Source organism: Pseudopipra pipra, chromosome 3, assembly GCF_036250125.1.
Source record: "Pseudopipra pipra isolate bDixPip1 chromosome 3, bDixPip1.hap1, whole genome shotgun sequence".
NCBI classification, from domain to species: Eukaryota; Metazoa; Chordata; class Aves; order Passeriformes; family Pipridae; genus Pseudopipra; species Pseudopipra pipra.
In genome coordinates, this window is record NC_087551.1 from 30,068,111 (window position 1) to 30,082,928 (window position 14,818).

Consider the following 14,818-nt stretch of genomic DNA (forward strand, 5'->3'; position numbering starts at 1 on the left):
GCAAAGAGAAGAAAAAAAGGCTGTAAAGGCAAAAGGACAAAAAATACTTTTGAGAAAGCAAAACAGAATTAGCTACTTGCATTTCAATGGGGTGAATTGTCTGTCCCAGCCAAAAACTGGGCCCCTGTTCATGTCATGAAATCCAGCTCAGCCTTGCCTTTACAGGTACCCTTAATTCCAAAACACTGTACCCCATGTATGCAGTAGTATTCCTTTCCACTGCTTCATTATCCCTTACCCCAACAATCCAGAAATAAGGTTGGGAAAGTTGGGGGGGTTTTTGTTTTGTTTTGTTGGGGTTTTTGTTTGTTTGTTTTTTGATTTTTGGGGTGGTTTTTTTTTTTTAATGGGAGGATCACTGACTAGTTACATGATGAACTGCTGGTAACAACCAGACAGCCTGGGGGCTGCTGACAGGACAAAGATCCCCTCCTCTACACACAGAGGCAAAACAAACGAAGGAAAATAAACTTATTACTGTCTGTCTCATGGTGAATGAGGAGGACAGGAGGGTTCTGTGTTAGTTCCTTGTAGATAGGTAACCCTTGCACAGAAACCATTCAGTGCAATTTCCAACAACTGGCTTTCAGTAATAGCAGGAAAAAACCCTGCCATTGTTGCTTTGCTTGCCAGCTCAGCTGCTTCATCTTTAACTAGTCTCTGTCTTTTCCTCTGCTCAAGGAGTGCTCAGGATAGAGGTTAGGATTGCATGTAACAGTGCACTACCTGCTTACTACTACTCCAAGGGCCACGTGAAACACTCGCTCATCAGCCATCCATCCCCCAGTAAAGAAAGAGCAAGAATTTTATTTCTTCTTTCAGTCCATGCCATTTGTCAAACTGTCCTTTCACCTTCCAGGCAGAGATCAAACAAGCTTTTCATCAGGCTTAACTCTGCTAAGATCATCAGCAGTAGCTCCACATGAGAAGCTTTTATTTATTTTTCCTTGGTTAATGCATTCTGGAACGGAATGGAAAGGAATGAAAAAAGAAAGCCCACTTTCTCTTATCATAAAATATATAGTGCCCCTGATTCTGAGAGAGATATTTTAAGTATGGCATTTTGGAAACCTTCAGATACTTACAGCTTCAACAGCTTTCAATCCAGTCTTTATGTTGTTGACTTCCTTCTCCAGCTCTACCAGGCTGCACAGGACACAGACACAGAGCAGATAAAACAAAAAGAGCAGTGTTACACAGGGATACAGGAACTGTGCAGCAGAACAGGCCCATCAAGTCTGGTATCCGGCCTCTGGCACCAGCCACGCCAGATGATTAGAAATGAGGGGAAGAGGGTCTGCTAGTGCTCTGTGCTGCTTTTTCTATGAGATGTAAGATGAGGCAGACCCTGCTTGCCTGTGGTCAAACTAAAGACTGGGATCTTCCTGGGTAGAAGAGAGGGGTTGCCCTCAGAATATCCACCCTATGAGCTGGGCCTGACCCTTCAACAAGGAGCGCACACCACATGGCCAGCTTGCAGCAGTCAGCTGACACCAAGGATAACCAAGGATCCCAGCTTTAGAACACACATTACTGGAGTCTCAGATTATCACTATATATGATTCTTGAACCATATAACAACTAAATACCATTAGCAGTAAATTTACAAGTGATTTTTGTCTCACTCACAGTCCAAACATTGTTTTTTCCATCTGCACTTCTACCATATGGTAGTCTGGGCTAGTTTACACTGTAACTGAGAATATAACTGTACTGTTAACATTAATAAATTCTTCCCTAGACACAAGCAATACACTGAATTTCTGCTCATCACATACAAACAGGAGTTTCTTTTGTCTAGGACTTGTAAGCAAATAAAAAGACTTTAATTTCCAGATAACTAGTTAGTACCTATTTGTGAGTCAGCCTGCATCTCTTTCAAGTATTTGGTGAGTTACAGCTTGCATCTCAAAAACACCACTTAAGCTTTAAAAAATACTTTTAAGTGTGAAAATACATTTGTTTTTCACTTGTCTTTCATTAGTTGGACTAGTTCCTTATACAAAGAATCATGGCTGGGCAAATAATATGTAAAGGTATTTTTTGAGCAGTGCTTTGGAAAGAAAAAAAATGCTAGTATTTTGGGGGATGGCTTCTGTATTCATTTTTCACAAATTTCTCCAGAAACGGAAAAAAAATCATTGAAATTTTTGCAGAAACTATGATGCTTTCCCCATTTCTGTGTGAGACTGATTTGTGCAACAATGTTCCCGAAAAAGGCTTACTGTAGCCTCTGTGCCTAATTGACTCTGCTTTGGAAACAAACCTGCAATTACCCAGAAAAAATAGCATGACTTAGATGAATAACTATAGAATATGGTAAGTGAATTACAAACAACAGCCAGTCTAGTTACAATGTGTGATTCAGAAACAAAGTAGATATAGGCATATCTGAGTGAAGCTATCAATTTAGTTATCTACAACAAAGACATTTCAACTGTAAGGCTGGCCTTGACTTTAGAAGACAGAAATGAAAAAATTATGATAATTAAGCTAACAGAAATCACTGGGAACTCCAGCTCTGGGAACAAGCAATAGCACTGGACTTACTTGACTTTTGCTGCTTCTGGAAGATGCTGCAACTCGGACTGAATATCTAGGATATCTGGATAATTCTTTTCAAAGATCATAATTAAGTAGTGCAACAGTGTAATATTCCTAAGGAAAAAAAAAAAAGAAGGAGAAATGAGCAGGATGATGGTCATGAGAAGGAAAGGATGGTGGGAGGATTGTGACAAATCAGTGGAAAAGTAGGAAATGTGCTTGACTGAGCAAAAAAACCAATATATTAGCATTTAGGAGGTCTGTTCCTGAAAGAAAAGTACAACAGGCTAAAATAAATTAGTCCTTTATGAATCATCCTTCCTAAAACCTCAAGCAATAGATTGTATCTTCATTTGTTCTGGAAGCACCAGCATGCTTCCATCCAACTGGTAGATGGTATAACAGAAAAGAAAATTGCATAACACAGTATATTTGTCCCCTATACTTCAGAGAATAAACAAGTAATAGTACTAAAGTGACATTAACTTGCAAGGGAGAAGCAAGCTGTTCTCAGAGGCAATGTGGGAAAAAATTCCAAGAGTTAACTAAGAAGTGGAAAAGGTTACTGAAGACTGAAGAAGCTGCAAAGAAATCTCCTGCAGTAATGAAACAGCTTAGCTTATGAGTAGTGGCCAGTCTCGCTACCACAAAAGCAGTGGAAGCTCAAATAGGAGCAGATAGAATAGAGATGTATCAGGGATGCAGGAGAAGGTTTAACAAAATCTGTAAAGCAAACGATGAATTTTGCATGTAGAGAGAACCGCCAGCCGTAACAGCTACTTGAGGTGGGCGTTACATGATTAACTGGGAGGGAAGACAGCAGATGTCCACTGCTTCACACAGACTGGAGCCTGGGAGCTGGGAACTGGTGAGAGAACAGAATCTGCACAGGATGTTTAATATATGGAAAAACCAAGCCAAGCTACAGTAATGCAAAAAAAAAGTTCAACACTAGCTACACAAGTGTTAGCCTTGGAATACGGAAAGGACGTTGCAGTAGTCAAAACAGAACTCTGTTAGTTCAAACTCTATTATGTAGGGACGAATTTCCTATGTTTTTTCACTGCCATTATTTATTCTGTCACAGCCTGAAGTTATTTCACCACAACTATAGTCTCAGCAGGTCTCATAAGTCAAGGAAGCACCAGTGTAAGAGATTCCCAAGGAAAACTGTAGTGCTGCTAGAGTCCAAAATTCATATTCTCTCCCCAGTGACAAATGGATTGATTTCCAGATCAATCCAGATCATCCAGATGGGGATGTGGGGAAAAATATGGGGTAGCACTAAAGAGACCTGCAGTCTATGTCCATAAACAGTAAGCTCCACCTTCCTAAACCAGCTGTTTTCCTTATCTGCTCTAGATATAACCAGGATTAGCCTCTCTGAGCTATGCCTTGTGGTTCCATTACTGGTGTAGGTAGAGAGACAGTTTATGACAGTCCTGCATCAGAAACATATGCCATGTTTCACAGGAGACAAAACTGTGTTCAGAGTTTATTGTTTTCTTTTTTGCAAAACCATGGCCATAAAACTTTGGTAAAAAGGGCAAATTCCACAGAAATCCTCCTTCTCCTCAAATTTATTTCAGTCATTTGTGAAATACTGCATTTTGTCATCTTTGCATAGTGTTGCAGGAACACAATCCAACAACAGATGTGCATTATCCAGAGAAATAGCAGAATTTGAGTGCTGTGTTAATAGCCAGTCTTAATTGCTGCAGAATCCTTAAGAGAGAAAAGCTATACTTAAGTGCCAAATAAGACAATTTTCAGTTGCCTACAGAGCTAAAATCAAATGAAACTCTATTTTCATCACTATGATAAGAGATGCAGCAGCACATTAACAGATGCATTTACAGCATTCTACCTTACCTGTCTATGCTGGATTTGGTGTCTGCAATTTTGTTCAGGCTGGAGACTTTGAAGCCATAAGCACTTCCTCTTTGGCCCTTGTTCATGTAATTCCCAAAGGCCAGAACTACCTCCAGGAGTTGCCTCAAACGCTTGCTTCGGATGAGTTCTTTGGATGCCAGAAGAATGGCTTGAAAAGAGAGAGAAAAGCAGAAAATGTTATTTCTCAGTGGCTGTTTTTAACATGCTTGGGCCCATAATTTGAAGTACCCTTAAATGTCCATTTGACTATTGCACAACAAATGCTGCAACACCATCTCTGTGTGTACTGTCCTTCCTGCTCCCCCCCCCCCCCCCCCCCCCCAGAATCAAGACAACTGGAAGGAAAATACATCTAGCTTGTAAGAAGCTCTTCTGAACATAGGATCAAGGCTGTTCTCTCACACTTCACACTCTAAAAACAGAGCCAGTGAGAACAGGGGGGAAGGCTTGAGTTCATCTGGAAGATTACAATACACTCTTCTCTGCAGTAACTATGGATGTGGTACAGAAGCCATACACCTCCCCTACTTGTAAGTTAGACATTCCAAGAATATCAGTGTCCTGAGGCATCTATTCTAAGTGCTCTTTGGAGAGGGAAGGTACAAGGACTTGAGGGTGAGAAGGGAAGGCTGACCTGCACAGAAAGACCATGAAAGACGAAAGTTTTTGGCAGCTCAGCACAGCCTGATAGCACAGTCACATCTGTCAAGTCATATTTACAGAGTAACAATCATGAAACTGACTGTATTAAGTCAATGAGTGCAAGAAGACTGTCAGACAGAATTAACTACTTAGGATATGACATGTCTTGGGCACTGCCTCTACAAACATGGCACACATATAACAGCATCTCTTTTGAAAACAAGCCTTTCTTGACCTTCCGTGCCCCTCTACCCAACTCATAGCGAAAGCTTTATTAACCATACCTTCCACTTTTGGTTTTGCTTCTGCCAGCCTCTCTGGAAACTTCTTCTTAAAGAATAATGCCTGAAGCCGTTGCTGGTAGTGGTCAATCCTGCATGAAGGGTAGAGGAAAGCCAACATTGAACTGGAACTCTTAAAGCCCAGGGCAAGTATGCTGCCCACATAATCTAATGGTTGGATGTTCAGTCCCATGAGACCCAGGCATGGGATTACAGATATAGTTCAAACATATATATAACTGCATAATCAACCTTCTTATGAAAATGGAGGACCTCAAGTCATGTTTTGATCTCAGCTGAAAAGCAGCTGGAAGAATACCCATGACTCTCAAAATATGAGTCATGGGAGATGCCAGCTGCACCTCAATTAGCAGAACAAGATGTTAATCCCGATCATGGGTGTAGTAAAGCTGGAACAAGAAAGAGGGTCAGAGGATGAGGAAACAGGATAGCTGATTGGAAAAAGGGATCTATATGAAAACCTGACCCCTGGCTACACTACATGTATGTATCCATACTTGGATATGAATTCCTTTTTGTGAACAAGTTTAGGCAGAGGAGACAGATTTCTGCTTGCCATCAGAGGACTGGACCTTATACACAGAGACTGCTTATGCTTATCGTCAATAAAAAGTTTGTGTCATGAATGGAAATACTTGTAACGTTAGGGGGCTTCTGGCAAAAGCAGGGTGTAATGCTGGCCCAAAATCTCTTGCACATTCCCCCCAGCGCTGGATGATCCATTTTCAATAACAATTACAGCTGCTTCCAAGAAGTCCTGCGTGCACTTTCCCATAATGTATCAAACAGACCTGCTCATCTCAAAGAGGAAACGATCCGCACGGGCCATGCGCTCAATTTCATGTTTATGCTCCTCCAACAGGTCAGTATCGCTCTTTTCAGGAACGAACTTCAGTAGCTACAGTGAGAGACACAAATCAAACACTGAGATATAAGATCCAAGGAAAATGAGAACAGAACAGAGAGGCACAAACAAACCCTGATGGAGAGAAGGCCCTCAGATTTCTCCGCTACCATGGGGAAGAATTACATTGACTCAGCCGTGTGACCATAACTTCAAAAAAGTGCAGCTGTGTCTACAGAACTGACCTTTTCTAAACCTTTGCTTGCTGTTCTGTCTTTATCCTTCACTGACCCCATTAAGATTAATTTTTAATTCTACAGGGAATTTCCCAATTCAAAATCCTAAAGGCCAAGTGCTACTGCAACTTACCCAAGGGGAAGTACAGAAAGAACTTGATTCCCACAGCATTACTTGGAGTTTAGATTGGTGCAAACAAGAGCAGGATGTGTCCCACACACTGTGAAGTACCCATCATGCCTATCATAGAGTACACACAAAGCCTCATCTATCTCTCTCCTGGGTATGCCCTACACTGCTGAAACAATAAACAATAACTGAGCAACTGGATATGCCTCTGACACTGGCTGCTATTCATATGCTGACCTTAAAAGCCCATACTTTGACAGATTTTTGACATATCTCATTGTAGCTGTGCTTTAGTATGGTCATAAATACTGTCATGCACACAGCCTCACTGCACGCCCACAAAAACTGCTCACAAGGCGTATCAAGCACTTTGCTTTTTACCACTTCTTAATATTTTACTCCACTCTACAAAAATATGATATTCCAAGGTGTGGAGCATTAGGATCTTGCAGTTAGTTCTGGAGCAGCTGTGAGCATTCAGATAACATGACAAGTAGGCTATAAATTTCCAGAATGGAAAAGCCTTTTGTACGTGATTAAATACTATGTCTGCAAAGAAAGAAGAAATAATATTTGTTAGACAGTTCATAATTACAACATTTTGCACACTCCTAAGGAACTTTATCATCTTTGCATCTTTGGTCAAAGCATGATCTGTCACCATCTGCAAATGGGGCAAATAGGGCAATGGGAGTAAATAGGGCAGTGGTGGTTTAATTGTGGGGGGTTTTTTCTTCACAAGTTACATAGTCAACCAGGTGCCAGGGATGTAAGTCCCTCACTCCCTTTCTAACCATTCCAGTTCAAATGCAAGATCCTTTCTAGTCCTGGTTCTAACCATTGACCTACATGGCCTGGTTCCTGGCGTTTCCCAACAGAAAAGCTTCAGGCAAAGAAAGGAGATGAAGAACAGAGAAAAGAAGAAGAACAAAAAATGGGAAAAATTATGAGAAAAGAGAGACCATGAAAATAAACCTCATACCAACTGTAATCATGCATATTTTGCATCAAGAAGAGAAAACTCATGAAATCAACCTGATACAAATACAGTTACAGGACAGAGGTATACCCCAACAACACTGGGAAAAATACTTTTCTCATGGTCCCATGTGCAGCTCCACCGACATGGCAGGGCCAAGTTCAGATCTTCAGACAGCACAATCAGTATATATATCCACTTGGAAAAAGGCAATGAAGGACTTAAAAATAAGTTATATCCAAATGCAATCTTTCTCACCTGCTCAAGCATATCTTTTGCTAGGTCTTCTTGTTCATCCATTTTCAATATTGCTTGTCTGATTTCTTCATTAGACAGCTTCAGCCTTTCAAAAGTATCAACATTGTACCATTAGTTCAAAGCTTAAGTAACTCTGACAATTCAGAAAGCAGGAATCCTGAAATACTGCACTAAACAGGCATGAAACAACCCTGGCAAGCTCTGCTGTGAAGTTGCTACTCTAGAGTATTCAGTAAGATGAACAAATCAGTCCTAAAGACAGAGATTTTATAGATCACATGTTTTTATCCTCTTCAGCTAATCAAACACACATCAAAAAATCAGATGGTGATTAAGAACAATCAGTTCCTCATAGATTTAAAGTGCTTCCAGCTTCCCCCATACCGGATACCTCCCTCATCAAGTTCTTTTGCTATAGTAAAACTCAAATCCATGTGATTTATGACCGTGATCCCACGTAACAACCTAACCTGTGAATATTAAAGCATCTCACAGAGTAACAAATAATGGGACTGAACATTCCCTTACTGAGAACAGGGTTTCTTGTAAGAAGACTGGTTGTGCTAAGTTGACTCTTTCAGCAGCGACAGCTGACGAAGGGATAGACAGCATCTACATATCCATGTTTTATAGCCAATATGAAACAAGCTCTGAAAACAAGGGCTTATTAATGTTATCTAAGGTACTAAAATTACACTCTCCTTACCACCTACTCCTGTCCATCTGTGTGCAACGAGTAGGGGTCATCAGCTACAATTAAACACAGAATCAATTAAAAAAAGTCTTGAGATCTCCACTCAAAATCCAGGGCAGACTAGGAGGAGCCAAAATTTGTGATCACTGAGATGTTACTTGATGGATAAATGAAATTAACTTGGTGGTTCTCAGAGCAGATGTCAACAAAGAAATGCACACTTTCACCAGTCATTTCAAGACAGTAGAGGAGTTCCAAATGAACCATAAAGGAATGGCTGTCCACAAGAAAATCTCAATTTTGGGACTGAAACAGGACAGTGTGAAAATAAATATCTGAGGACCGAAGTCTACAGTCTCCATGGACCTTTTACAATCATCATAATTAATTAACAGCAGAAAGAGGAAATGCGAATACAAATAAGAGACAGGCTGATGCATGAGGCAAAATGTTTTTGTCTTCAGTGCTAAGAAATTCCTTGTTGAAATTTCACATTGCCATTGACATTTGGATAGAATCATATTTTTGGAATTAGGTAAAAGCAAAAGAAAAAGCTTTATTTTTATAACAGGAAATATTACTAAATCTAAGAAACTTAAAACATTTTAATATTGCCCAATATAACCAACAGTTGGAAACTAAAATATGAATCAACAGACATTTGAAAGCTTTTACATATTACATCTCTAAATTAATTGCTCTTATTCTTTTCCTAGATGGTCATCATGTCTTCTTTTGTCAAGGAGGGCAAACTGATACCAGCTAAGCAAGATTACATACCAAATTTCCAGAAAAGCTACATAATTGGACCATGCTTGGATGAGATATAAGCATTAAAAGTTTTACAATGAAAAGGCTGGAAACTTTTTACTTCAAGTTTGACTGCAGATCAAAGCAACAAACTTCAGTACATGGACTTCTGCATAAAGTTCTACAGCCTCAATCAGAAAATGGGTTACTTTTGGCTTAATAATGAATTGCTAAGTCCATGGCTGTGTGACCCTGAACTGACTGAACACCGTGACCAGATGAGGGCTGAAATTGGTGGCTGTGGGTCTGGTTCCTAGCAGACACATATTACACATCCCAAACAATTTGGCGCCTACATTTTTTAAAGTGTTACATTTTGTGAGTTATTTTTCCTTTAGAGAGCACCTTTGCATTTTTCAGAATCTGGAGTCTGAAGATTAGTGTGTCTCATAACACAGGCACACAGTCTGTGAGAGGGAATGCAATAAACCAGTCTAGTAACAGCAGCGTGAAGGGGTTTTTTGTTGCTGCTTTCATTGAGGTTAAAAAGAATGAGGGTGAGTTTCATGTTTTTTTCCATGCAAACAACTTGAGCAATTACTGCACTGACCACCCACTACACAGTGCAAGTACCTCTGTGTGTGTTTGGGGATGCAGTAAACAGGACCGAACAAGCAGATTTGAGGTACATCAACACAATGATGTTGTGCATATTATTGCTGATCTTGCTGTTCAGTTCAGGAGCCCGAGGACTTCAGACTCCAAGCTCCTCTGTTTGCTGCCATTCATCAGCACTAAATACACTTCAAAACATCTTCTGTTCAAAAATAATTGAAAGCCCCAAGGACAGACAGTTATACAAACACACTGATTTCTTGGATGATTCTGTGCCCTCTGCCATCAGCAGAAGAACATCTGGCTTGAATGGTTTAGCTTGCAGTAGAGAGAAGAAGAAAGCCTGCCAGTCCCCTGCCAAGAAGCAATTTAACTCAGTCACTTACAGGACTGTAACAGGGTCACAGTGCCTGCAGGTGTGCATTCTAGATTATTACCAATCTAATTACAAGTATGGAAGAATGTACAGCAGAACAATCTTACTTTTCTAAAATGGATTTGTTCTTTTTCTGGGACAGGATGCATTTCAAGAGCATCAATGGCACAAAATATAGATCTCCCCACTTAAAAACTGGCTGAATAACTGGCCAAAGAATTGTTAATCAAGTGATTCTTCTTGTATTTTCAAAACTCATGCCCAGCCATGCAGTAGATCTTAAAGATGGCCAGTACTAATGTGAAACAGATGTGCTGCTTTTAAACAGAAACAGGTGAACTGATTAAAGAAGAACCTAAAGCAGATGCGTAAAATCTTTCCATTTAAAACTGAATAGAGGCATCCCTCAGAGCCTAAAACTCATATGAGACAGACAGCAAATTAAAGTGGGATTATGGCCCAAAAATTTACACTACAGAAATTACATTTTGATATCTCTTGGAAAGTCTGCAATGACTTTCTTATAAGCTTTGCAGATCCAGGCACTCTTCCTCCAGTTCCTGGAGGTAACTCAATTTAGAACAGTGTACAATTCAAGCTATATTTCCTCTGCCTTACACTTCTCTAAATCATGTATCCTGGGATCATGATTCAGGAAGTAAATGTGACCAGAACAAAACACAGTGCCCCTTTCCTCAGCTGCAGCACATTCATTCATAGCACAGATATTGGCTGTTTTTTCCAAGAGCAGCCTGACACTGGTCAGATGACAAAAGGAAAGGATCTTCATGGAGAATACTCCCTCCTTCTTCCCTCACCCGTACATCTGGTGGCAGCATATGGAACTCCAACTGCTTGAGTCATCTTCAAGCAATGTTAAAGCTCAACAACTACCAAATAACTTCTGATATGGTACTTAGCCTGCCTCCCTCTATCCCCTCTGGCTTCATAAATACTCTCTATTGACTCTGTAGAGTAATTCATCACTAATCTCCCCAGGACACCTCGACTGATTTAACACCAGCTTCACTTGCAGACATCAAGTGGTTTATTGTTTCGTCCTCTTGGAGAACGCTGGCAGCCTGACTCAGAACATGCCTGGGAGACATGTTGCAGTTTTACATCAACTTCCCTTACAGACATCTAGTCCTCGCTCATTTTTCCTCCTTAAATATACCCATTGATTTAACTCACAGTAACCTCCCCCCTTCATTTCTCCCTCACATGAATCAAAGCAGAATACTTGTCACTCATTAACCATCTCCTCCTCTGAGGAAAAAGTGAGTTACATCATGGGCTTGTTCCTTGGATCTTGCTTAGCTTTTGAGAAAGAAGAATGCCTGCTCACTAACAGAGGACCTGCAGTTTTGTTGAACCTATGTTAAGCTCCCATACCACAGGGATCGCATTCCCACTCTTACCTTGGAGAAGGGGACTGATTATCATGTATCAAGGCCATTTTATAGCTCTTACTGAACTACAGTGCTTCCAAAAGATGCCAAAAATAGTAGCTGTGACAGTGAGAGGCACTGATTGATACTTAGCTACATCCTAAGGCCAGTTTGTATAGCTCACACAAATCTTTTTTGCTGACTGCAGAATTCTCCACCTCCACAAGTCATTTCACACAGGCTACTAGTTAATAATTCATTTCCAAACCTCGTGATTGAGACATAAGCTTTCTCTAACTCCTGAACTCTCCTAAGGCTCTGTACAACTGCCAAGCTACAGGCTGTTCAATATCTGTGTTTTGGGAATATTCATTGTCACTATCCCATGAAGGCCTCCTCTCAGAAGCAGCATTCAGGAGTCAGGCTGGTCTAACTGCAGACTCAGACAGAAGACAGAAAGATGCAGCCACTCTTCCCATATCCTCAGCTTGTCAATGAAGGCAACAGTGCTTTAACTTTTGCAGCACAACAGATGGGACATTTTACCAGGTACATCTTACACCATTATATCAACATGTTGGGAAAAAAATCCACCAGTGCCTTTTCAGCACTTCACTGTGAAAGTATTCTGGCAAGTGCATAAAGAAACAGGATTTTCTTTTCTTGTCTTCCTTCAGCAAAAGCTCATGAGTGACCAAGCCACTTTTTATCCAAATACTCTCCATTTCCTTCCAAGAAGGATCTGGGGATGACCATCTTTCTGAGCCAAAAGGAGCAAAGCAGGGCCAAACTTGGGACTCCCCAAATTACAGTGAGATATTGATGAGGGAGTGGTTCATCTTTTATCCCAACCCTACATCTTGGTTCCTAGTTGTGACCTAAGACAAGATGGTATTGACTAACATGCTCAGTTTGCCTTTGAGTATCATACTCAGGATAGCAGGTAAAGCCATTTATTGCAGACCTTCACTTAAAAGCAGGAAATCTCCTCAGGAACCCAGGAGGGTTTGTTGCCTAGTGTTTTTCAAGACAGCACATTGAGGAACTGAATTGCTGAGTCTGATTAGCTGTTTCTGTATCAAGACATGATCTGTATCCCAGAATATCATACTACTTCGAATCTACTTTGAAATAAGGGTGAACACTGTACTGTCACATGGCAGAAAGGCACACAGGGACTGGGGGCAGTGCAGAGGCAGTACATGGAGACTGACATTCGCTGAATAACTTGTCCTCTTAGTGTCTGAACTGAAAGGGTTTGAAAGCATGGAAAAGCTACAGTGATGTGAGAAAAATACTTGATCTCTCTAACATTCTCTTTGAAAATTCTGCCCAAGACCCTTTTCTTCTCCCTTATTGATGTTTGAATTGAAAATCAAGAAAGCCACAAACATTTGGTAAAGCTGTCTGCCAGTATCTATCTACTGTCATATTCATGTTTAAAATTACCATTGTGTAGTCAGATTCTGCCTTCTGCTACTATTGGTTTTATGACATTTTGCTAGCACTCCTACTGTTTCCAGTAACCTTTCTCTTTAGAAGGTTACTGCTGACTCACCGGGCCACAGGAATAACAAACACATCTCAGAAGAACACTGATATAATTTTTTTCTGGAATTCATGCAAAATAAGTTGCGGAAAAAAAGTTCCATAAGTACATGTTCAACTTTCTTCCAAACAAGATGTCTTATAGAACTGAATCTCTCCAGAGCGTTTCACAGAGCAAGACAGTAAGCAATATATAGTTTGGACATGTTCTGCATTTAAAGATATGGTACTTTACGCTCTACTTTTACAGTAGAGCAGTGAAAATATTACCCATTACTTAAGTAATGGAGGCAGGGAGAAGCCATACCAATGAGAGAGGTCAGAGAAATTTCCAGCTGCTAGGTGAAAGCAGGGAAACATGGGGATATGGGATGACTCTTTCAGACCACACAAGTCTGACAGTAAATCTCCAGCCTGGTGAAAACTGAAGACATCAGGAAGTTCATGAGAGATAGCAGATTTCCAGAGTGACAGAAGCAACTGTATGTTTGAAACACCATTAAGAAAGCTAAATTTGAGGTTGGTTGGGCACCTGAACTCACCACAAATAGATGGTTCCATGTCCTGGTTGAACTATGGCCTACTGGAAATACTGTGAAATAAACTCATCTTGTGTGTGTTCAAACCTTTAAAGTGGGCCTATGGAACAGAGCTTTGTTTTAGATCCATCAGGCTCTGTTAAACAAGGACAATTTAATTCTTCCTCTGCAGGAACACTGAAAGATCTACTACTATCAAGTAGTTGAAATAGAGCTTTTTTTATGGAAATAGAGATGGGAAGGGGGAGGAAGGCTTACGAATATGTTAACTGTCAGCAAAAATAAACAAGCAATTCAATTTTCGTCTCTTTTCAGTCTACCTTGCTGCAGTCTCTCTGCAAAAGAAAGCAAGAGACATCTATTTCTCATTCTTGCTAGATTTTGGCTTGTTGGACCATATGAAATATGAGCTCTGCCTGACCCCTTCTAACACAGTGTTAGTAAAACAAAAACATTTGAGTAGGGGAGGGAAAGAAAACCCAACCCATGCAGCTATTTTACTTTAAAGGACACGACAGTTTAGTGTAAACAAAGGGGGAATAAACTACGGGGATATATGCACAGTAATAGTCAATTGGAAACAGCTGTTGGCAGAGAGTGTGGCAACCTGAAAGCTCAGGGTTGCAGAAACTCTCTTTGTTTGTCCCCAGTTTAAAATCCCCTGCCATTGTACATGTGTGCACACCCCCATGCACATGTGTGTGAGGTGTGCTGCAGGACCAGCAAGGGCATGGCAGCAGACAGGAATGGTTTGGCTGGGAGTGTCTCTCCTTTAGGGTTTAACCTAAAGGAGGAAGAAGTGGGTAATGAAAAAAACTGCAAAGGGGTCATAAAACCCTTTCAATTAATGTCTGCAGCAAATCCTCCCAATTGCTGTCTTTAATAAAAGAACCATATAAGCACAAAGAGCAAAAAAAGCATGAATGTTGAGGTGTTATTTTAGTTCTCAAAGATTTTTGCTTCTCTGGTTGCATTTAAAAGGGAAATTTGGGGAGGAATACCAATCCTGGCGCAAGCTGTAAGATATTTCTGATATTCTAGGTATAACACTATCTGTTAAAAACTTTAAATGATCTA

General features: G+C 40.5%; 1 protein-coding gene across 5 annotated transcripts in view; it reads right to left on the reverse strand.

Annotated features, from left to right (window-relative positions):
* The window catches only part of DAAM2 (dishevelled associated activator of morphogenesis 2), a 198,233-nt gene that overhangs the window by 19,316 nt on the left and 164,099 nt on the right, over positions 1–14,818 (reverse strand). For all 5 annotated transcript variants that reach the window (XM_064648455.1, XM_064648458.1, XM_064648453.1 and 2 more), the window contains 6 exons: positions 7,829–7,913; positions 6,173–6,279; positions 5,364–5,452; positions 4,417–4,585; positions 2,551–2,658; positions 1,086–1,146 (listed from right to left, as the gene is read on the reverse strand). In XM_064648455.1, the coding sequence (XP_064504525.1) occupies positions 1,086–1,146; positions 2,551–2,658; positions 4,417–4,585; positions 5,364–5,452; positions 6,173–6,279; positions 7,829–7,913 (619 nt within the window). The remainder of the gene's footprint in view (positions 1–1,085; positions 1,147–2,550; positions 2,659–4,416; positions 4,586–5,363; positions 5,453–6,172; positions 6,280–7,828; positions 7,914–14,818) is intronic.